At 34.9% G+C, this 24551-nt stretch overlaps 1 protein-coding gene across 4 annotated transcripts in view; it reads left to right on the top strand.

Moving 5' to 3' along the window:
- Nucleotides 1-24551, top strand: part of LOC105424479 (dipeptidyl peptidase 4 omega) — a 301174-nt gene that overhangs the window by 54535 nt on the left and 222088 nt on the right. Inside the window, exon 1 of one of the 4 annotated variants that reach the window (XM_089073118.1) lies at nucleotides 19284-19320. The exons of the other annotated variants lie outside the window; for them this stretch is intronic. Coding sequence (XP_088929244.1) covers nucleotides 19299-19320 — 22 coding nt within the window. The 5' untranslated portion in view covers nucleotides 19284-19298. Of the gene's footprint in view, nucleotides 1-19283; nucleotides 19321-24551 lie in introns of those variants that run through there. 4 annotated transcript variants of the gene reach the window in all.

Genomic DNA, 24551 nt, shown 5'->3' with positions numbered 1-24551 from the left:
CATCGTAAGAATGACATTTCACAGAAAGTTTAGCCAGTAATGCCGCGGAGGTGAATTGAAGAAAATAGAGAAAAACAGAAAATCATTAGATCATAATATAGTATGTATATGTAAAAAGTTTATTACAATTTAATCACGATTAATTAGAAATGATATATATATATATATATATATTAATTTTTTGTATAATAATGATACATATGCATCACGACATTTATATCTTCTCCCTAAAATTATTAAATATTAAAACTTTATAGAATTATAATTAAAATATATAAAAAAATGTATTTCATTTAAGAGTAAAAATTCTTTAATTTGACTCGTTGAAGTTTAAGAAAAAATGCGAACTGACATATAGCGATCTGCGATTTTTAATTAAAATCACACACTTGATGAAAATATAAAGTGTATCTCTAATTACAGATCAAAATAACATTTATAAATTAAATATAAAAATTTTGTTCAATCACACAAGACGCACTTCATTCCTCTTTAGACGCTCATAAAATACACAAGCTGCCCGATCATTGTCTTCGTCTCCAGCTATCGACCAACCTGATCTAGTTTATGCCCCTGAGCTTTGATCCCTCTAAGAGGATGATAGACGAGAACGAGCTGATGCATCTCGCCCGTTCTCCCAGAGCCGAGTATATTCCGCGCATCGCGGTTGATCGTTGGAGGATAATCGTCTGTTCGGCGAGGCGGATCGGTCCAAGGTGCCGGGGGTACAAGTGGTTCCTACGGCTGTTGCGGTGTTGCACCATACAATATCCGGCCCGTCCTGCCGACGGTGTTTCTCCGTATTTAGGGTGTGTTTGCGGTGCCGTAGGTCGCACCGCGCGCATTGGTGCACCCCGTTACGACACCACGGCAACGAAGGCCGACGCAGAACAATCGATAGCGGTGTGCCGGACGAAGACGTCCGAAGATGCTCCTCTCGCCCGTTAGTTAGTTTAGGATAAAAAGCATCTCCCTCGAGCGATCGATCCGTCCGGCACCGCGATCGCGGTATAGTTAACGTCGCCGCTTCCCTCGCGCCTTTTTTATTTTCCGCTGGGTTCCGCTTACGACCGAGACAATTATCGCGAATTCGTTATTACAGCGGATTCTTAGGAGGTATTGTAAGATTTAAAATCTAGTTATGAGCGCAAGAGTTATGGATGTTTAGATGTTTAAATCGATTTTGAACAATTTTGTAAATGTGTGTGTGTGTGTGTGTGTGTGTGTGTGTGTGTGTGTGTATGCGTGCGTGCATGAAAGAATTAATAATTTATATTGCAACTGAATATTATTGCATCTACATTGTGTCATAATTGTATATGTTTCTGAACGCGTATTATTTTATATTTTTTTAATTACTACATGGTATGTACGAATGAATCTTTGAATTTAATTCGACATTGTTTCTTCCAATTAAATTCTATTGATTAAATAAATTCTATTGATTAAATAATATCGCGTATTTTCTATTGTTGCTACAGCGTGTGATTTTATTAAAAACGAAATGGTTGCAATGTGATAATAATATGAGAATTATCGTAACTCTCGTAATTGTTTGGTAATATAATGACATTTTTTTATCACATTGTACATCTGCCTTCTCATTTCAGCGTGTCATTATTTTCATTACCTTCCTTATTGCTAAATAAAAGATATCTTTGCACGTATAAGAAACCGATCCGCATACTGGTTTTTCTTTCCAGAAAAATATCTGAAATCAGGTTTTGTGCAAAAATTATTATTTGCGATGTGTACGCCATTAATAAATGTTACACTTAACCTTGAAATACTCTTATACAACGTGGCGTAATATTCGATGCGCATCTTGAGGATTATCGAATTAATTCTGTTTTACTGAAATTAAAACTAACGTTCTCTCTCTCTCTCTCATATTATCTAAAGAAAACTCGTTAGATTCGGATATTAAAGATGAATTAGCGAGAAGTGATTTTGCAAAATCTCATTAAAACTGTCTATTCCAATCTCAGTTATTTAATTATATAACTTTGTACTTACTGTTTGTTGCTTACCAGTGTTGAATGAATGTCGGATGCGCAAATACTGAAAGGACTGCAGCAGAAGGTTGCAAAATTCATTAATTTCGTCACTGTTTTAGTATAAAAGTTCGGTTAACAAGTTGGTCAACTGGTCGTGACATATCCAGGTTGTTGCTTGCTTGCAAGTACAATATCGCATGTGTCTTGAATAACATTTGTATTAAAATACATTAAGTCCAGTTATATTTAGAAGAAAAATATAATTTAATGAACATACAAAATTAGCGATCCAGTTGAAAATTGTATTAAAGTATCAGAGATTATTTAAAATTTTTGAAAGTTACAGAATTATTTTTCTTTTAAATATGAAGTGATTTACAAAAAGTTCGGCTCTTAAAAATTTTTTATTATAATTTTTTCACATTTTTAGAATCAACTTTTCTTTAAAATGTATTCTTTGAACTTATAGATATAGAAAATTTTGTTAACAGCAAAACAAAAATTTTTCAAAATTATAATCTCCAGATATTTCCAGGACGCATTTGCAGATATGTTCATTAACTATCTCGGTCTGCAGTGAATTATGGTAATTTCGTTTTATTATGATAAACAACGTACCAAGTCAATATTTGCGGTGTTCGCCTTCTGCCGATGTAACATGCATAACTTCGTTTCACGCTACATTAGCCAGTAATAGTTCGACAATCTGAATCTCCGCGAACTCCTGCAATAATATCCGAGATAACGCGTTAATAAAGAGTTCACTCGTGGCTGCATCGGCCTAGCCGCTCACCGTAATCTCCGTGGCTCGCCCCTGAGTACGCCCGTTCGAAACTAGATCGTAACATACCCTTTTAGGAGTTTCGACCAACTTTCGGCGAGACTGCAAGAACGCGCAGCGCGTAACGGTAAAGTCTCGTAAACAATGAGCTAACAAAACACGAGAACGCTACGTCTCTTCCGCGCGGCGAGATCGCGCAGCCGCCGGAAATATGGACGGCAACGGACGGTAATCTTTACAGCCAATTTAAGCCGGATGAGGCGTCCGCTCGCCGAAAGTTGGCCCGCGCGATAATATCTCTTGCCGGGAAATTAAAGTCGCGTTCGCGCGGCCAGAAGGGTGGACGGATGGGGGTGAGATGGGGGTGGATGCCTGCGCGAAAACGCAACGCGGATGGAAACCGGGAATTCCCTTTCGCCTCACGTCGCCCGGTGACGAACATGGTCCATTAGAGTGGAAAGAAAGCCGCAGCACACGAAGGCGACAGGGACGCATTCGGAAAATTTTCCAGAGTAGTCTCGTCAAAGTTAGGAATTAACTCTTGTATTAGATTGGACAAATTTCGCGTTTGTGAGGTGAAATTTGTACGAAACATTAGCCTAATAATTCTTAAGTTAATATTTAGTAAATATTAAGTTAATATTTCTTTTTGCACCATTGTCTTGCTGCCTAAATATTCAATTTTAAAGAAAAGAAGAGTGCCGTACTTTTCGTGTTCATCCCTGAGAGTGGAATATGGTGTGACTGTTAAAGTGACATCACGAAAAGATGTGGAACGGTCCGCTAGTCGCACGTCACGCTTTCCCCGGGATATTAACCCTGTCTAATTTTCGCAATTTGTTGTTTGGCGGAATATCTTACGGGGCCGTTATAACGAGGCGCTTTTCTTCGCGGGAATTCCGGCCACGCCTACGTGCTCGCATCGAGTCGCGTGTAAGAAAGCCGCTTCTCCGGCGAGGAACGCATGTAACCCCCCCTCCCCCTTTCCCCCTCTTTCTCGCGGAGGGATGGATGGTAACGGATGAAAGAGAACGAAGGGTACGGCCCTCCAAAGTTCGGCTCGTTTAATCTCCCAAGCGATAAATTTGCGAAATTAAATCATGGAATATTATATGGTCGGGGCATAATGGGCACTTTGCCGGTAATGTACGACCGGATTATTAGCATAATGCAAGATCCCCGTCGTCCACCTGCGCGAACGGATATGTATAGGTGTATATAGTTCGCGATGTATGGTATTGATGATTGCAGGTAGTTGCGATCGAGTTACACGGGATGATCGGTATATTATATTATCGATTACGCTGTATCCATACTGTTAAACGTTACAACAATATCTTGTTTTTCAAATAAATAGTGAAAATATTTGCAAGTGAAAAGTTTGCAAATTGTCCATTAAGGACATACATCTCGAATTTTTTCAACATTTTCAAATGAATTTTTTGAAATGAATTTTTGAAATAAATTTTTTTCATATTCTATTTAATTTCAAGTAATTTGAGTGGTTTCTTGATTTTTTGAGAAAGATAATTCAGAGAGATTTTGATGGTTGTGAATGATGCGGTGTTATCTATATTTGTCAGACGCTATAAAGATTTGCATGATTTAAAAATTTTGTAGTGCAATAGCGCGACACTGCTCATTTATATGCTTATATACATGGAAATGGGTAGTGTCGCTATTGCCCTTCAAATAATAGCATACAAGATATACTAGGCGATATAGACTTGTATGCAAAAGTAATTTTTAAAAATATTGGAACGCACGGGGTTTTGAAAGGGGACGATTTCGACATGTGTACATGTCAATTTTTATTAAAATGGAAAGATACTAGAGCGTAGAAAAATTTGCATCTGGGAAATTCAAAATTTGTTCTGCCGTGAATAGATCCATTCAAATTTACATATTAATTTTTCAACAGCAGCTTTAAAATAGCATGCGATTATCCCGTAACAAAATGTTGCTAGAAATATTCGGAGAACAATAGTCCCAAATGATAAGAGAAGCTCTTTGTAAGAGCTTCAAAAATATATTATTATTGTAGATAATATAATATTAGTATGTACTATGTAATATTATACATACAATATATCTATTAAACATGGTATATATATTTAATGTACTTTATAAAAACCTTGTTAATTATGGTAGAGCTTTTGGCACCGCTTTTATTCGTTGTACTTGAAGCAACTAAGAAATAAAAGAGAGTAATAAAGATAAAAAAATTTTATCGCCGTCGGCATCAATTTTCTTCTAGAGCCTCTTCTCTCTCTCTCTCTCTCTCTCTCTCTCTCTCTCTCTCTCTCTCTCGCGTTCCGTTGGCAGCATATAATGATAGGTTCGTTATTCGTTTTTCTTCGGCATTATTAAACGTTTTTACGAGCAATTAGCGGTTTTACTCGCCACCCCGCACGACCCATAAAATTTCCACCTCTCATCTCAGGCCCGATTCATTAATTCCCATCTTGAAAGTCAGAGGCCGTCTTTATGTCTCTTTCTCCTCCGTGGAAAGTTACGCCGCGCTCTTTGTCCCCGTGGATGGTGAGATCGTCTCTGTCTTCCTCGTCGTTCGCGCAATATCATAATGCATCCGCGAACTCGTTCCCGCGGCCGCGTTATACCGCGCGCTGCTGTAACGCGCTCCAGTAATTACTTCATTAATTACTCCGCTAATTACTCGACTGATTATTCCATTGCTCGCGAACACTCGGTTATTTCAGTATCGAACTATCCTGGCACCGACTTTACAACGCCGCCATATCTCGAACTGCTTTTCTATGGATAATCGCTCTTTATCCCTGACTACCAAAGACCAACTCTGTAATATAGTTTAACATTTCAATGGAAGTATTGTTAGATACGGCTTTACAGTTCAGTGGCTCTTGACAGTGCAATCGGAAATCCTGGTTTCTACAGGAATACTTTGCTTCCTGCTTGTTGCTTTAGATCAACGATTAACAGTAGGATTTTTGAGGTGCTATTAGGAATCAAGAAACGCGCGGGGAAGTTATTATATTTTCAATCTTTTATTTCTTAAAAAAATTTTTTAAGAGGAAAAGCAAACGTAAATTTGCTATAATCAAATTTTGAATAAACATTTTTTTTTGTAAAATTTGAGTTCATTTTTCTTGATATTTCTTGACATGAAGAAAATTTACATAAGGAAAATCTTTACTTACTTAACATAAAAACGGCTGATATTTAAACTCCAATGCAACTTCGTTGTCATATAAAAAAATATAAAGTTTTTACTTTACTTATTTGTTGAAAGGTACAAAATTGCGTGCAATGTTGCATTACGCATCGTGTGGTACGACGGGTAATCTTATTTTATTGTAATAGAATAAGAGAAGGGGTTGGTGAATTAGGATGTGCGGCCATTTCGCGGAAACGGTACCATTGGATGCCGGGCCACTATGAGACCAATCCATTGTATTGTCCTGAATGGATTCCATATCGAGTTACCGGCTATTGCAGTTTCTATTAATTTCCGGCCGATCTCCGTTTGTGCGCTGGATAAGAATGGCGTGAATGTGCGTACATACATATATATCTCGCCCGTATGCATTCTCTCGGGGAGAGCATCGGGGCTTCCTGTATTCGATGCAATCACGGGGTGATCAACCGCGAGTGGTAAACATTCGCCCGGCGGCGTTTTGTTTCCCCGTTTATGAAGCAGTCCGCGGTGTTTGATCTCGTCAGGACATTTAGTAGCCGGTTTCGGCTGTTGTAATTGATATAATTCGCGGATCATTGCGTTTCCCAGCTATCGGTAATGTGAGAATCGGTAATCGTGAATGCGTGAATCTAGATAATTTGCGTTTGAGCAAACGTGCGCATTTGAGATTTCTTCAAATGAGAGGAAAAATGAGAGAGATTCCGTTGATGTATGGTAATTATGCGATTAAGTCGTGATTTTTTTTTTTTTTCTAATAATTTGATAAGACCTTCTTTTGGATGGAATTTTCTGTGGAAATATGAATCTTGAATCTTATTCCCAAAAGAATTAGAAAAACAGGAAAAGTTTTATTGAAGATCGTTTCGACAACTTTTAGGGTTAAACGGGGGGTTGTCAAGTTTGCGATTGAATGTCAGTTTTTATGAACACTTAAGTGTGTACGATACTCTGTGTCATTTAGTAACTTCCATATCGCAAAGTTCTAATATACTTGGCCGCGTGATCGTTCCTGATGAGATCCTAAAGGGGTTTTAACTACCCGCGTAAAAATCCTTTAACAAATTGGAGGATTTTTTTCCCCAAAGCTTCAGAATATATCCTCTTAGCGACAAGTATTCAAGACTTTTCCGCGGATTATCGAATCATTCGCTTCTGTCCTGCGGCCAATCGGATTATCGTCATATGCATTCCGTTTTCGAACATATATATATATATATATATTATATCCCAGATTGCAATTTACACATATCATCTTCTATGGATAATCAGTTAATCATAGGTAAAAAAATTTTAATGAAGATATGAATTTTTTAAACCTGAGTTATTACAGTTAATATTTTAGCTATAAATAATTTCAAAAAGTTTAATAGGAAAAAGGAAAATAATTTTTAATTTTTTATGTAATTTGCACACACGATCACACAGAAATTTAGAGTGCGCAAAATGTTAAAGAGAAATTCTGAACTGTGTAACAATTCGGAGTTGAGCTATTTTCTGTATCTTCTCGTAAGTAACTCTTCCTTTGTCCTAGAAATTGGAAATTGGAGTAGCTTTTCATTCACATTTTTCAACTTTTTCGATCCTTCTGTTCCACGTTCCTTTGATTTTATTGTTATGTCGTTTCGTAAAATTCGTACTGCATTCGAGACAATTGCACCTGGTATTCAGTGTGCGACACGATGTCTTATAACTTTGGCCGGCAAAGTGATTCTGTCTTACAGTACTCAAAGTTTAAGAAATTGAGGATGTAAAAGAGATTATAGAAAAAATGATTTGGTTGATTGTATTAAAATTCTGTGTAAAATTCAACGAATTAGAAATTCCGTTTGAAGTTGAGAGTCAAGATTCAGTTTAAAGTAACAAAACTTCTGGTAATTTAAATAGAAATCTGATAATTTTAATCAAAATTTCTGATTGATTCATGTTTAAACATAATCTTGATCTATAATTATAACCGACTAAACTATTTTTTTCGTATGACATGTTACATATTTGTTATCTCGCTTTTGTAACATCGAATAAAAATTTTAGCATTTAATATAACAAGAGCTAAAAATATAATTTGTTTATTGATCTATTACCTCAAATTGTAGCTTAAGTTATAAATAATAATATATAATAATTTTTTATGCAATAAAATTATATATATTTTTATTTTTTAATTTAAAAAAAATCTTAATTTGTAGAAAATGATATTATAATATTGATTTGCACATAGTATATTTTTTGTTATGTATGTTTTATGTAAAGATTTGTAATAATTGAGTTCTGAAATTGAAATAATCAAAGTACAGAGAACTGTCATTATTGGTGTTTACCATAATGGTATGATTAATCGTGTATGTTGGAACTAACACCTAATTAAGCGCATTTGAATCGGTTTCATTAAAGCCTGTAACTGTATTTTAGATGACAAATGATTCATTGTCTGCTATTATCCCGAAAAGTAAAAAAGGAAATTAAATGATTTTAAATTATGATACAGATAATTTTCTTAAATTTGAAATAAAGCGAATAAAAATAATTAAAAATAAATATTTTACGATACAAGATACAAATTCCAAAAAGAATATCTTATAGCGTACTATGTTTACCAAATACTACTTGGTGCACATTGTAAAAGAAATAAGAATGAAAAGTAGAGGAGAATTAAAGAAGAACTAGTAGTGTTTCGTAACACCTATTTTTCTATTCTGAAAGCTTTTATTTTCGATCGCGCAGTGAATATCGGTCGGTAAATCAAAGTAGTAAGTCAAAGCTATGCTAATCCGGGGACAGTGCACCGTGACGTTTCACTCTAAGTTTAACAATCGATCGGCGAAGGAATCCTACGAGCAGCTTGCCAACAGCAGTCGAATGCGGGACGGAAAGGATCGACGCTAAAAGTTCGGAAAGCGGGGCGTGTACTGAATTCGCTTGGATGCGCTTCTTATGATGCGCCCGGTGCAGCTTTGAACGGTTTAAGGCCGGTGCACTCGGACGAGTCGCGGTCGTACTTGTTTGAAATCCGTTGTTCTTAGTTCGCGAAAACCGTCCCTAGCAGATTGCATGCTGGAAATCTGACGGGTTTCTCTGGAGGTGCCACGAACGGACCCTGCGGTTTCGCCGGGCGGCCGTTTCCGCGAGCCACAAAACCGACCGTACGTGGCACAGGTCGAACGAATTTTGCAGTAGTTTGTTCCGAAAAGCTGTTTTTCCTGCCGACCGGCTTAGGAGATCTCGTTCCTATCTCTTTGCGGCCGCAGGAGATCTGTCCCGCACAATCAGACTTTGGTCGACTCTGTTTTGCAAAACGTCTGCGTAAAGTTATATAATGTTTAAAAATAGTATTAGGTGCATGCCTCTGCGAATTTATACTTTGTAAGTTATAAAAGAAATTATAAAAGAAAATTAGAAAATAGAAGATCTTGCGATTTTTACTTTGAAAAATTAAAGAATAGGAAAATTCAGAAGCTGGAAAAATAAATTTACAAGGTCGAAATTTTGGAAAGATAAATTCTAGATATGTATACAGATTTGCATAAAATTTGAAAAAATTTAAATGAATGTATTAAAGATTTATTACTTGAGATTTCGTAAATGATGAATGTAGATAGAGATGATGGCTCTAGTAAAATTATGGAAATGTATATCTATTGCAAAATGTAATTTCTTGTATGTGAAGCGTGAATGCTGAGCGATAAGGAAACGGATATAGTGGTCGTTGGAGAGTTCTGTTTGGATGGGTCTACATTATTATAATATGAGATGCCAAATCCAGTTGTTTCTCCGAGTTCTACAGCAACTGTCGAATGCGATAATCGCTAGAAGGGTATATTTATCTGAAGTGTACATTAACTCTCAGGAATAACAGCTCAGAGAATGCAGATTGATTTCATGGCTCGTTTATTATTTATTGAAGAGATGATTTACCATACCTTATATCGATTTAATATTTTATTCCTCTTTTTTTATATTATTGAGCTTATTTTTGTCTTGTTAAATTGAGAAACATAGATATTTTAATACTATATTTAATTTTAAATCTAAGTCTTGCAATGTTTATACATACGAGTATATGTAATCAATTTTTTTTCTTCAAGATATTCAAGTATTCAAGATACTTTTTATTATTTTTAATTCGTTATATTTTTTGATTATCATATATATATATATATATATATATATATATATTCTTCAGAAAATACTTTTATAAATATTATGGTTGATCTTTTTTTTTCTTTTTTTTTTTTAAAGTAATTTTCCTCCTGCAACATTTTAGTGACATAATCTTGATGCTATTAAATGTCGCACCGACATGATGTATATGATTATTATTAATGAGCGGAAACCATAGCTTCAGGTATAATAACCATTTTCTTGAAACTTTAGACGAATTATTAGCAACTAGGAAGTAAATTAATCCCTAATCCGGCATTTATTTCCAAGGTTGAAAATTTTTATTATGTGCCCGCGATATATTACACGCTGCATTCTGCATTATATAATATTTTTTTCATCGCAACATAAAATACTTTTATCTTTTATCATAGATTCTTGCTATGAATAACGTAAAAAATGTTATGTTAAATTTGAATTAAAATCTTTTAAGATTTGTCGTTTATAAACTTCTTATAGTTACATTTACATTCTTATAGTTACATTTATAAAATTTATACATTATTTTTTATATATCTAATTATTTATTTTATATTTTAAGAAATATGTTATACCTTAATTTTTTTTAAATTTTATTTAAATAGAATTAATATAATAGTATAATATTTTTTATGATTATAGCATAAAAGGTTAGGTCTTCGTTTTTATTTGAGTTATAATTCTCTAAATTCTTCTTTTTTATTACAGAAATTACTGATGTCAAATATTTTAATGTAAAATGTTAAATATATGCGTTTAATATATTTGAATATTTGCATAAATATTTTATTAATCGATTAGTCGGCATCATAATTAACAGTACGCATTCTACTTAAACAAATAACTTTATTAATCTCTCTATTAGATGTACATTATTGGACTTTATTATTAGTGCAAAACGTGCAGGATTAACAAAATGTGAGCGAGCAGTCTGAAGGAATTATGGAGTGGATGTATAAATCCGCTGTGAATGGTCGACAATATAGCGCAGACCGACATATGTAGGTTGTAAACCGATTATTTGATTTCCGTATCATAATTTAGTCGTTCGTGCAAGCGGCGCGGCTGTTAACTTGCAGAGCTTCACGCTTGAATTACTAAAGCCTGTTGAAGCGAACTTAGCGTGCAAATGTCCGCGGCAGGTCTGACCGGGAATTGATAACTCAGTCTGCAAACAAGTGTTGAACCACTATTATCCATTGATCGATCATGCTATCCGTCAAGCCGGGATAGTACGGCTACTTCGGCGAAGTATCACGTTCAAGGACGTATATAAGATGTTTGCAACCTTTTGTGATTAACGTATAATATTTTCACGTTTCATTAAAGTTTAATAAGACGAAGACTTAAGTCACTCATTTTAGGTTGCATATTGTATTATCATATAATTGTTGTACCGAATGGAACTTGAAGCACCGCATGTAATATCTTAGAACAGTAGACCTTTGTACCTGTGAATTATATTTAATGCAATCATTTCCGCAACTACTTCCGCAACTACTTCCGCAACTATTTCCTCAATACGTATAGAAGTTATTCCTATTCCTGTGTATTAGTCCATACAATATATTAATGGTAACAAATATAATTATATGTATGATTTATCATCTATCATATTCAAAGTCTCGCGCAGACCAGTATTATATGGTTTACAATATATAATATCGAAATTAATTCTGATTTTCTCATAGAAAATTATTCTATACGCCATGTATTGTATCATATTTCTTATAATTATGCTTTTCTCGTTTGCATTCGGTTATCTGACGTGCATATGTTTATATATACCTTGTTTATGAACATTTAATTATGTGTTAAACTTTGTATATAGTTAGGCATCTCTCGGTGTAATCATGTAACCACGTTCTGCTTATCATAATTATACATTCGACATAATATACTTTGATAATAATAATTTTGTTTCTGAAAAATTTTAAATTAAATTAATTTATAACTTTGATTCAATCGAATGCAGCAAATGAAAAGTTTGCATAAAAATTTTTTTGATATACATTAATAAATAATTTTATAAGTTATTTCAAATAAATCATATAATATTATTATTGAATAATTTTGCATATCGTTAGAGAATTTAAGTCATGAGATTTTATCAAAAATTAAGAACCGAAAGTCTGGAAATTTGGAACTGATTTTCGTTGCGTTGTGATACGAATCGTGCAATTTTTGTCTTCTATCACAAGTACTTTTATTCAATCTATGTCTTTACATTTTTTTTTAGAAATAAAATTAAAGCGATTCCGCATTGTGAAATATTTGCGAAATAATATTTCGATGTGATTCAGAAAATGGGGATAATTTTGAATGAATTAATCTTCAATGTGTGCGCAGCCATTGATTGAAAATTTTATTTTGATTTACAAACACGATTTTTCCCGAAGCGTTACATATCGAAGTTGCCATAATCGTCGCTAGTTGAACACATTGGCGAGTTGACTCTCAAAGCGGAATAAGCTCACGCGCCTCTATCATCGCGCGACGCGCATCCTTACCAGCTCATTATACTTGTAGAGTGTGCACTTGTGAAGTGTGTACTTTGCATACAAAACATTTGTAATGCTAAGGCTGTGCCTTACGAACCACCCCGAGGTCCCAGGTGTCGCGTTTCAGTAGAACCTTTATGCATGATACACTCGCTTTCGACCAACTCTCCAGAATACCGTTCGTGCAATCGCGAAGTTAGCGTATTCATGTATTTTTAGGCCGATACCGTTCTTTTCTCTTGTTTAGGTTTTCCCTTCTTGCCGCAATTTTCCAAAGAATAACGATAAACTCACGATCACTACGTATTAAAATTATAAAATAAGTTCGAAAGCATAAAATAGAGCATAAGTTAGAGTTTTCAATTTTTTTTTTTAATATTTAAATTATATTACAATATTTGTTACAAACTGGATATGGTAATTAGATACTAGCTAATACGGAATAACGTAATATGATATGAATTTGCGAAATACGATATATTTATTTTCACATAAGATTCGATCTCAATTTACGATATATATTGAAAATAAATAACCCATAATAGTTTGGATTTTCGTTCGAAATCTCAAGTTTCCTTCCGCGTCGGAAATTCCCTCTAGCCGTTGCTTCAATTTTACCTGTTACGTGACGTATACGTTCCTTGAGTACTTAAATTGTCAATATCGAGGCAATCAGCAGCCGAAGGAAGGAATCAAGCTTGATGCGTGGCACATACCGTCGGCCCTTCTAATCTCAGCTCTGATGGATGAGGGCCGCGATCTCGAGGAAAGAGAAGGCTCTGAAGTGGTCTCGGGAACAGCGTCGGGAAGGAGAAGGAAAATAATGGCGGCCGCATACGTTAACGCCGGTGACGGAACAAAGGAACAAATCCGAGTTAGAGCGTTAGACGCAGTCCGGGTTGCGGACACACACTTTTATCCACCGTTGCCTTTGCAAACCATCGCGTCGACTCCGCGCGGTAACTCGCGCGACACATCGTCCCGTTAATTTTCCGGGCGATTTTACGCCCGGTGGCAGAATCAGCAGGCGTTGGCCTGTGCATACACCAAGAAAGCAGATTTTCCGCTTTCAGGACTCTGCTGGCCGGCCAGTGAATTATTTAATAAGATCGTATGGCAGAAGGGTATTCGCGCGGGTACACACTTGCTGGCGTCGACAAGTTTAGCGGAATTAATACTCAGCTCTTTTTTTCGGTGGTTGTACGAGTGATCTGTGTGGAGTGCCACACCAACCAATAAAAATACCAACCAATTTGTATACAATTTAAAAACAATGTCGAATTTTATAAAAAAGGGAAATATATTTCGGATACATTAGATTACAGATATTGCCGAATATATTTAATTTTAAGTTTATTTCGGAATTGCAGATTTAGTTTTATTATCGAAGAAGTTTTATCGTCGAATTTGAAAATAAATATTTATCTTATGCCAAAATTGATAATTTTAATTAAAATAAGTACTTGTTTCTTTTTTTTATAGACTTGAATGTTTAACTTTGGATTAACTTGTTGGAAAATTTCTATTTGATTGGATTTAAAAGCGAAAAAATTTTTTACGCGTGTAACCTGATGAGCATCCAAGATTCAAACAATAATGAACGTGACTTTCGCCGTTTAAAACGCGAGCGTTCGCTTTGTTTTCACAGGCTCTTTGTCTCGATCGAACGAACCGATAAATTTACGGAATTTAATCAATGAGGCGAGCAGTGAGAGCAATTCACGTACGAAAAATTTGAGAGCCGGCTTTATGGATCGTTTTTGTTTTATCTATTGTTAGAAGTGCGCAAATAATTTGGAGTATAAACTCAAACAAAAGGTAATTCCAAGTCGAATACGTAACAGAATTTTAAGTCGATGATACACCAAGTTTTAAAATTTATTTATTGAAATTGAATGATCCACACATTAAAGTAATATTATTACAAATATCTATTATCTCGTATATTTAGATCATATTCTTTTATTAAATATCTATCAGAGTTTAATATACATTTTTACAGTATTTTTCTTCAAAATTTTTGCCTTAATTAAATATGATTTATTTGCTTTTTCGAGTTTTATTTTTTCTATAAATATTTTATTCTTTGCTTCTTCTTATCATTCACATTTCTTATGGTTATGTTTAAATTTATTCACGTTCGTATTTGTGTTGTATCGATCTAACTCGCGATGGTATTACGATTCTTTGGGGGCATTACGATATCTTCGGGGAGAAAGAAGAAACTACTCGAAATTGTTATTTGTCGCAAAGGATAGAAGACACTGTGACAACACATATTTGTCGAACAATTCGAATTGAACAATTCGAATATGAACCTTGACGTGTTCCATATAGTTTAACTATGCACTTGTTTTCTGGATACCTTATTGATCTATCCTGTGGCATTCGATTAACGTTGTAATCAATTTAACTTGGATCTAAAGCGCCAACTCACAACGCGCTAAAGTTTTCGCGTGAAATACTGTTACACCGTAATTGCGCATTTTATAGTAATTAAAAGCGATAATCGTTGTTGTGCAAAACTTATAATTTTATACAGGAAATGTATCTCAATGTGTTCTCTGTGAAAGTTCTATTATTAATATATCATTATTAATATTAGAAGAAAGTCAAACTGAAAGATGAAAAATCAAGAATTATCAGCAAGTTAATTAATCGATCGAGTTAAAGTATTTTATTTTTTTATATTTTGCATTTGAATTGCTTTCGCGATTTGGAAAAGAATTTTTACCGACTATATGACTATATTAAGTATCAAATAGTTATCTTAAGCGCATTCATTTCATTTATCTAAATCTATTTATTTAACAAGTTTTATGAAGCAACTTGCATAATGGACATTTCTCATAATCTAGTCAAAGTCAGTGACATTTGCGAACATTTTCGATTACTCGCGGTGCTATATCACAACGCGACACGATTCGTCTCGTCGTAATCCCGAGTAATTTGCGAGTTTCACCTTTCGACGGACAGACGTGCGGTTCTCGCACTCTGCGACACGGCGATGCGCATTATATGCTTAATTAATTTTGACTGTGTGGTGCGAAGATAGTAATAATTCGACCGTGTCGTCAGAGAGAGCGAGTTTGGCTGACGCTTGCACGTATCCGGCTAGATTATGCGGGATTATACAGGCGAAATGTACGCTGTAAATCATGAGTTAGCACGGCGACGGAGTCGAAATAACCGTAAAAGAACATATGAAAGTTCGCAAATGGACACTCTGTGTGGACACAATAGAGAGAAGGGAAAACTGCCGACGAGTTTAGCATTTTCCTTGAAGAGGTTTAGTAACTTAAAACTTTCTTAATGGCACGCATAATGGCGGAGTTGAGTGACGGACGATGTGGAAATGTATGGCAGAATAGCTTTGTTTTATAATTTCGTGTCGAGATATTGTTTGTTGAAACAGTTGCAACATTGAATCTCTTTGAAGTTTAAAGTTAATAAGCTTTACGTATCACAATAATATAATAATATAAATTATAGAAAATGTAATATTTGGAAAATCGATGTTCTATAAATAATATACCTAATAAAGAATCTAAAAATCTAAACAAGTACAGATCTGAAAATAATTTTGTTGGACCATCAAAATTATTATGTAGAACCCTTAATGCATAATGATAATACTGCAAAAATTTCTGACCTTCTAGCAACCAATTTGAACGTTGTTATGAACATAATAATTTTGATGACCCAACAATTATTTTCTTATCAGTCATTTTCTCTTGTCAGTCTTATTTGAGCAAATTTTTTTATTTGCCAGCAGGATTGTTCTTTCTGTGTTGATTTATCTTTTTCTTGTAATGAATTAAATCTAAAAACCATAAATCATCAAAGAGAAACATTATTAGATAATTGATAACTTATTTAACCTTCCTGATGTACACAGTTTTACTTATGAAACAATAAATCGTCTGTTTCTTTTTTTAATCTCAAGAAATTGCTCTTTTTCGTGGAGAGGTAAACTTTATTTACCTTGCTATTTATGTAATTGCTTATAATTACGTTAAAGCCAAATCAAACAATGATCGCGTTGTTCCGCTTGTACAAACGAAGCGAAGTGCGCGCGAAGTGCGCTCACTTCCAATGATTACGAACAAAAATCAATTATTATTTGATGTAGTGCAATGTAATTAGCTCCTCCGGTGACAGTGTCCGTCGGTCCGTAATTCGCTCGCAGCCAGGTTTGCCCGTGACGACTCGCCGTGTAAATGTATACGGCGAATGGTCATATAAATATATACGGCGAATCGTTGTCGACGTTGCTGAATAATTCATTGAATTTGCATTTTGATTCGATCAGTTTCTCGGCGATAAGCGCATTATGCGGCAAGGGCAATTTGGAGCCCCGCATTTGGAGCCTCGCGTTTGGAACGCGTACACCCTCCGTTAAACGAACGAAAAGCGTTAGCGTCGATTATTCGTAGTTCGGCCGACAACGACGCGGGGCAATTTGCAATACGGCGGGCATCACAAATGTGCCGGAATTACGAGACGGGAATTCGGCCGTACATGAAACGCGAAGAGTGAATGCACTTGTAATGAATGCGCTTTCATTTCATTCCGCGGATATGTAATTGCTGGGGCATCGTCCACGTGTTACAGCTTGATTAAAATTCCTGCTATTAACTGCGCGCTCTGAACTGTTGAAACAACTGACTTCATAAACGGATTTGTTCTTGATATTCCTCCGGTGATCAAAGCCGACGAGTTAAATATTTGTAAAAAAGGGCGCTAATTAAGGGTTCGTATTTTTAAGAAAATGTGTATGTGTTTACATAAATCTATGGAAATATTTTTTTAATAATTTTTAAATAATGCATCAAGATGTTAACATTTGATTATACATAGTAAGGTCTAAATATAAGATTAATTTGACGAGAAAAAACCGTCGTCTTTGAAAGTGCTTTTCAATCATTGTGTCAATAAGATATCGAAAGGATTACAATTTCTCAGATTATAATCCACAAGCCCTTCGAAACTTTTTAGGTCATTTATTGTTTAAACGTCGTACGTAACTGCCAGTCCAATTATATATACGTCAGTGGACACTAACAGAGCAATATTCGTGTGAGGTATTAGCAAATATCGACTGAACGCTCGGATTTCCTTGTTGATACAGCCCAACTGGTACCGCGTACGTATACTTGCTGGTATACTGCTTAAGGCGCGTATACAATGTAAACATGTAGCTGCATGTATATCCGATACATAATGCGAGCGATGCAGATACATGCTATGATGGGTTTGGTTGTTTACGTATACCTTCGAAGAGATAAAAGCCGCGCGATATCTTTCTATAGAGGGCCTTTTTCTCGGAGTGCACTTCTACGAGCGATTTAAAGCAAGCGATATCTAGTAACTACAGCGCAGAGACGTCCATTCATTGTACACACATTTACAATAGTTCTGTTCTTACGGTGGATAAACTGTCTTCTCCATTTGCTCCTCCACGTATCTCGAAAAAAATCGCTACAAAAGTTGTGCAATATCTGAAATTTAAATCTAAAGCACAGTTAAAGGATAAAAAATAATAATCTTTAATGGCGGATTAAAAAAAAAAAGTTATAGTTGTTGGAGGCGTTTTTACACATCGTGAAAACAATTTTATCTTTTCTCCTTTTAAATTACTTCAGATAAGAATTTATTTGAAACAGCGCTCTTTCTTGTTTTCAATCGCAAGTGCATTAACTCTCTTACGACACATGCAAAGTGGTCACTTTAACCCATGAGCGATAAGACAGTTCGGAATGTGATAATGATTAACGACAGCATTCGAAGGACATCTCTTATCTCATGTATTAGGTGTATAGAAAAACTAAAAAAAAAAATAAAGTATATGTTGTCCAAGATGCAATTTTATATATAATTCCTTCCTAAAACTAGTTTGCGATAGAAATTCTATTATAGGTCAAAATGACCCTGCATTCGTCTCCCGCGTCCGTCGAAAATCATTCGTCTTTCCCGAGGGTTAAGGATGCAATTTAAAAGAAGCCAACGGGGTAGTAATTTAAGTCTGAGCAGCGGTCCGTTTTAACCGTGCTAAACCGTGGTGTCGGTGAAGAAAATACTACTTGTATGAAAGAAGTATTACTTTTGTCTAACAGGATAAATTCGGTACATGTACATTTGTCGATACGTCGCCGTCGTAAGATTTAGAGACTTCCTTTTCGTGGTTCGACACTCGTGTTATCCCCGAAGTACTCGGGGTATAACGCATGTTTGCCAATACGGGGAAGGGGAGGGGAAGGGGTTTCTGCGGATAATACGCATTACGAAATTGGCATGCGCGCCCATTGGGCCACAGCCAGTGGGTATATCATTTGTGTGTTTGTTTGGTCTCTCCAGATTCCTGGCGTGCTGGCGGTATAAATAATAGACGTAACTCCTTCGCGTCGCTACATCGTTTTGCTCCCGCGTCTATGCAAACGAAACACAAAGAGCAGCTTCAGTACTTTGCGAGAGACAAACGGGCACGCTTAGAGTAACGCCCCACGTTTCTGTGAAAAGAATTGGCGTCGAAATGCATCGCGAACGTTACGCCGATTCTTCGGGAGTGTAGTGAAAAACGAACGTACAACTCGTGGTATTTCAATTTACGTCCTTAATTAAACACAAGCGTCCCATCGAAGCAACGAGAAGCAACATTTGAAAGAAATTTCAGCTTTTTGTGTTCAAAGAAATATTTGTTTTTAATGAAAAATTTACATATATTAAGTATGTATATTATATGCTTGTATGAAAAAATTGTATTGTAAGCAATTAATTATATTACCAAGTTAAAATTAAAAACGGTAAAATATACATTAGTTTCTTTTAACTATAAAAGTAGTTTCTTTTTTCACAGTCTTCTACACGATTGGATTATTACGTGAATAAATTCACATTAATGAAATATATAAAATCCAATGTAAAAATTAAACACTTAAATGCTAATTAAATGCTTTTCTTCTTGATTTAAAATAATGGCACATACGAGAAATTATTTTTCGTTTGACTTCTCTATCGTTATTAATATTGCATCTTTTCTATAAATGCACATCCCGACATACCATAAATATTTAACGATCGACCATAAAGCGGCAAGCGTTATGTCTGATTTTTTTTACAGCGCATCAAAGAATAGTGAGCAGGAAAATGCAAGAGCATGTGAAATCCAGTTTTGCTTATGACGCACTTATTCGCTTATAGTCGTCTGCTTATAGTTATTTACGTCATAGAAAACAACTTATGAAGGTTCAGCAAGTGTGCGATCAGCATAAAATATGATCTTACATAAAAAAAAAAATAATGCGATCTTAAAATTCTGAATTTCCTATAATAGTTTATTATTAACTTTTTATTATCTGGCAACACTAAGTAAGAATTTTGTTGAACAAAATAAAAATCAGTAAAGTTTTAAATCGTATAAGCATTTAAAATTAAAAGAATAGAAGATAATAAAATTTCAATGGAATAATATAATGGCTCTCCGGCACCTCTTATTAAATTATGATAAATAATCGTTATAAATTTGGTTTTAATTTAATTTATACATTTTAAAATATAATGATGATATATCATTGGGAAATGATGGGCATTTCAGTCTCTGATATATCTTGAAATATAAAAATGACTAGTCTTTATTATGAAAGGAGGATCAATACGTTTTTCTAAGGCAGTTTTCCATATTTCTTCCCGTGTCGATAACTGCGACGATGTACACCGTGACTATATCGTTTGTCTTGCGCGTTATAAAACGTTCGACGGTTTTTACCGACCTCCTTCTTATTCCGATCGTATCGCATACCGTAGCAGGCAAGAAAAACTTTGAGTGTAAAAAGAATTCGGGGACGGAGATGGGTAAAGGAAGTGACGTTGTTGCGTGCGAACTTCTGGGGAATAAATACGAGATTCACGGGGATTCGATGCGCTGCAAAGTAGTTTCCACTTTTTCTCAGTTGCGATACCTAACGGCCGCGAAGTGATGTTATAGAAGCACTCGTTTCACAAAAGGCTGCAATACTCGATAAAATTAACTGGCTAAGATTTATTTAATTATAAACTTACGTTATCGGAAAATAGATATATCTTCCATTTATATTTTTCCGATTAAAATAATTATTTTATTATTAATTAAATGTCCCGTATCATTAATGTTCCAATAATTTTATTGGAATTTTATTTGGAAAAAATTATTATGTGTATTAACACATAATAATTTTTTCAACAACAATATTTTAACCGTGATCAATGATTTCGTTAATTGATCCAAAAGTCCTGTTTTCAAAATAATAAAATTAGAAATATTGCATTTAGTATAGTTACATATTATTGTATTTTTCATATATAAATTTTAAACATACAAATTTATTTATGTATTATTTAAAATTTATTTATTAAAAATACAATAATCTGTAATTATATCAAAATTGAAATTTTCTAATTTTATAAGCTTGCATTCTAAGATAGTGCGTGCGTGCGTGCGTGCGTGTGTGTGTGCGTGCGTGCGTGCGTGCGTGCGTGCGTGCGTGCGTGCGTGCGTGCGTGCGTGCGTGCGTGCGTGCGTGCGTGCGTGCGTGCGTGCGTGCGTGCGTGCGTGCGTGCGTGCGTGCGTGCGTGCGTGCGTGCGTGCGTGCGTGTGTGTGTGTGTGTGTGTGTGTGTGTGTGTGTGTGTGTGTGTGTGTGTGTGTGTGTAAGGTAAGATAAGGCTGGCTGTTTATGCCTCTTTTTACGGCGCGTAAGAAGCAGCGCGTCGCAACAAGGAGTGCGTATTACGCGTAACGAACTCAGGTTTTCTAGTGTATGCACGATGAAGCAGCACAGAAACAGTAAAGGCCCTCCTTTCCACCCGCGTTTTTATTTTTCCGTCAGTTTTCTTCGCGTTTACACAGGCACGAATTAAAGTTGCCGCTCTTTGCCTTGCCGCGCTTTGCTTACGTTGCCCATTTAATGTCTTTAATTAAAGACAAATGAGTCGCTCAGTTAAATTCTCGCCATCTCGTTGCGTTTTAAATATCGCTTATTATCTATATTACATACATTTGAAAACGGAACGGAAATTTTGGATCTATATTACATACATTTGAAAACGGAACGGAAATTTCTCGTTACAATTGTAACGAGAATTTTATATAGTTTCTGTAGAAATCGCTTGTGAATTGTTCTTAATTATTTCTTTATTTTTAACACTCGATAATTCACATGATATTATCGTAATTATTTTAAGATAGATGGAAGGAATTTTACGATGTGTATTACAAGAAGTTTGTGCGCATTTTAAGTTGGAACTCGATTCACTTCATACTATTGTTGCAATACTCGAATACCACTCTCGTTAATCATCGCATTTCTTTCTCGCGCCAGTCAACTTTATTTTGAGCATGTATTTATTTATGCCGTTTATATCCCGCAAATAACGGCGGCGCAAATGTAATTTTAAGCACGTAAACAATTTCGTCTTGCTGTGTGTGTGTGTGTGTGTGTGTGTGTGTGTGTGTGTGTGTGTGTGTGTGTGTGTGTGTGTGTGTGTGTGTGTGTGTGTGTGTGTGTGTGTGTGTGTGTGTGTGTGTGTGTGTGTGTGTGTGTGTGTGGTGTGTGTGTGTGTGTGTAACTCACGAAAGGAAGCGTTTTCGCCCGACGTATCGTCTATCTTGTGACGTGTGCTTTCGTTTTCTTTTTTCGAAACGATCGATACGATCACCGGTGAGATACAACAAGTCGTTAAAGGTGTACTGTTTTGCTACATAGGATGAGCCATTCGATTAATTTTCACTGCAAATTACTTCTCGCGATTATATGACAGCGGGATGATGAAACGGCCGGCGGATGTGAAACGTCACATCACTTCACTGTTGCGAAGTGTATTAACCGATCTATCACTTTGAGAGGCGGCACTACAACGGCTCTCGTCTCGGTATGCTGGTAAGGTAAACCGTTTACGTATTCTCCACGCGTGTAGGAGACTGACTGCGTAATCTTACAATCAGGTGTATCGGATTACAGGGGGGCTTACGCGTCGTAGTGGGCTTTAAGGGAAGAGGGTCAAGTTTTATCCAGGATTTTGAAGTAAATTTCAGAATTTATTCCATTTATTCGCATACGTCATTTTGTTTATAGGATAAATATAGAACATCAGATTTTAATCGGATATATCATGAGCGCGCCGAGAGAGAGGAATCATTAGGAAAGATATCATCTCTGTGTATATACCTTTATATTTTACGTGTATAATCGAGAATAATATTTCAATGGTATTTTACAAAATTTGAGGTTATATGTAATACTATAAGAATACATATAATATTTGACATGGCTATACGATGTAGCGAGTATCATTTTTAATAAAATTTTTTTGTCTAGATTTTACAAAAAATAATTTTTTCTCGTTAATCATCATTTTCTCGTTAAAAACGGATGAAATTAGTGAAATAAAACTATATATTGTCCGTACCACGAAAATCCCGAGTTGAACAAATCTACGTTGGTGATGGAGTTACAAGAGTTTCCGTATGCCTACCGAGCTGTTTAAGCGCGGCAAATGAATTATTCGCATGAAGCTTTTAATGGGGAGTCATTACGTGCAAATGTGTCGCGTTTCATGCACATATTTTATTTTATCGTATCCGCAATTATGCAGTAATAATTAATTGAAAATAATTGTCTCTACTACGAACAATTTTATTTCGTAGTGAATGAGAATGGAATATCTTATTTGAATTACTAACATTAATTGATATCTAAATTTATCACAAGTGAAATATTATAAGAACTAATGAAAACATATTAACAATTTTCTTTTTATTTTAAATATATATATATATATATATATATATATATATATATGTGTCGAATTCATGATATTTATTATTTTTTAATAATCCGATTGATTGTTGTAAACCGATTTATTTGGTGTTTAAAATTTTTTTAGAATTAGAAATATTCTTATAAATTTAACATTTTATATTTGCAATAAATAAAAGAGACATAAAATAGCCGATTCTGAAGGCTCAAAATTTTTACATATAATTTTGTTGAAAATTGACAATAAAATAACTTCAAACACTGGCATGAGTTACATTCTCTTTTCTGAACGAGCCATTTTCACGAGGCTTTGAACTATGAATCGTATTAACCATGCATCTCATCAACTCAGGGTGAAAGGATTGAATGTGCGATTGAACATTGCCTCTCGATCGAGTAATTAAATGGCACTTGGTGTATCTCATAAAGAAATTTTTTTAAACACTTTAGTTCTATGCATGTTTTAAATAACTGATAATTTTTACGAAATATTATATAATTTTTTTGTTAACAAAAATTATTGTCATATTAATAAATAAAAAAAAAGAAAATGAAATGCCTATCACGGTTCGATTCTGTAAAATTGATTATTTAAATATTCATTTATTATTTATAATATTACTTTATTCTTTAATATTTAATATATCCTATAGTAGATATAAGTTATAATTATATTTACATAGAAGCAAATATGAAGACTTTTTATTTAATCTCACTCAATGCCGAAACGTATTCGTATACAATATATTCATATTTTCATAGAATATTTGCTAAATACAATGCTATTTTTTTATATTTCTGTATAAATAGCTATTCTTTTATTGTGTTACATATGCAATGAAATAACATAGAGAATTCTGTTATATTCAATAGCAATTGTGTGCAGTAAGTGGCCACAATGGTATCAAGTTTTGCTCGCATCACATTTCCATAAATTGGAAACCCATTGCGACGTGTCCGCGTGTATTAAAGAAAAAGGTTGGAAAAATACAATAATACAACTGCCGTACCATTGTTTCACCATTGCTTACGACTAACCGCGCTTTTATTCCGCAAAACTTCGGTTGTTGGTCGCGAGAAAGTCGAGGAACTTTTTAGTGTTACAATTCCGAAAAATTTGAATCTTTTTCAATTACGCAGTCTTTTATTATACAATGAATATTATT

This window comes from Pogonomyrmex barbatus, unplaced genomic scaffold, assembly GCF_055798465.1.
Source record: "Pogonomyrmex barbatus isolate J1 unplaced genomic scaffold, ASM5579846v1 scaffold14, whole genome shotgun sequence".
NCBI classification, from domain to species: domain Eukaryota; kingdom Metazoa; phylum Arthropoda; class Insecta; order Hymenoptera; family Formicidae; genus Pogonomyrmex; species Pogonomyrmex barbatus.
Note: the sequence above shows the minus strand (reverse complement) of the source record. Positions and strands in the feature narration are given on the sequence as shown.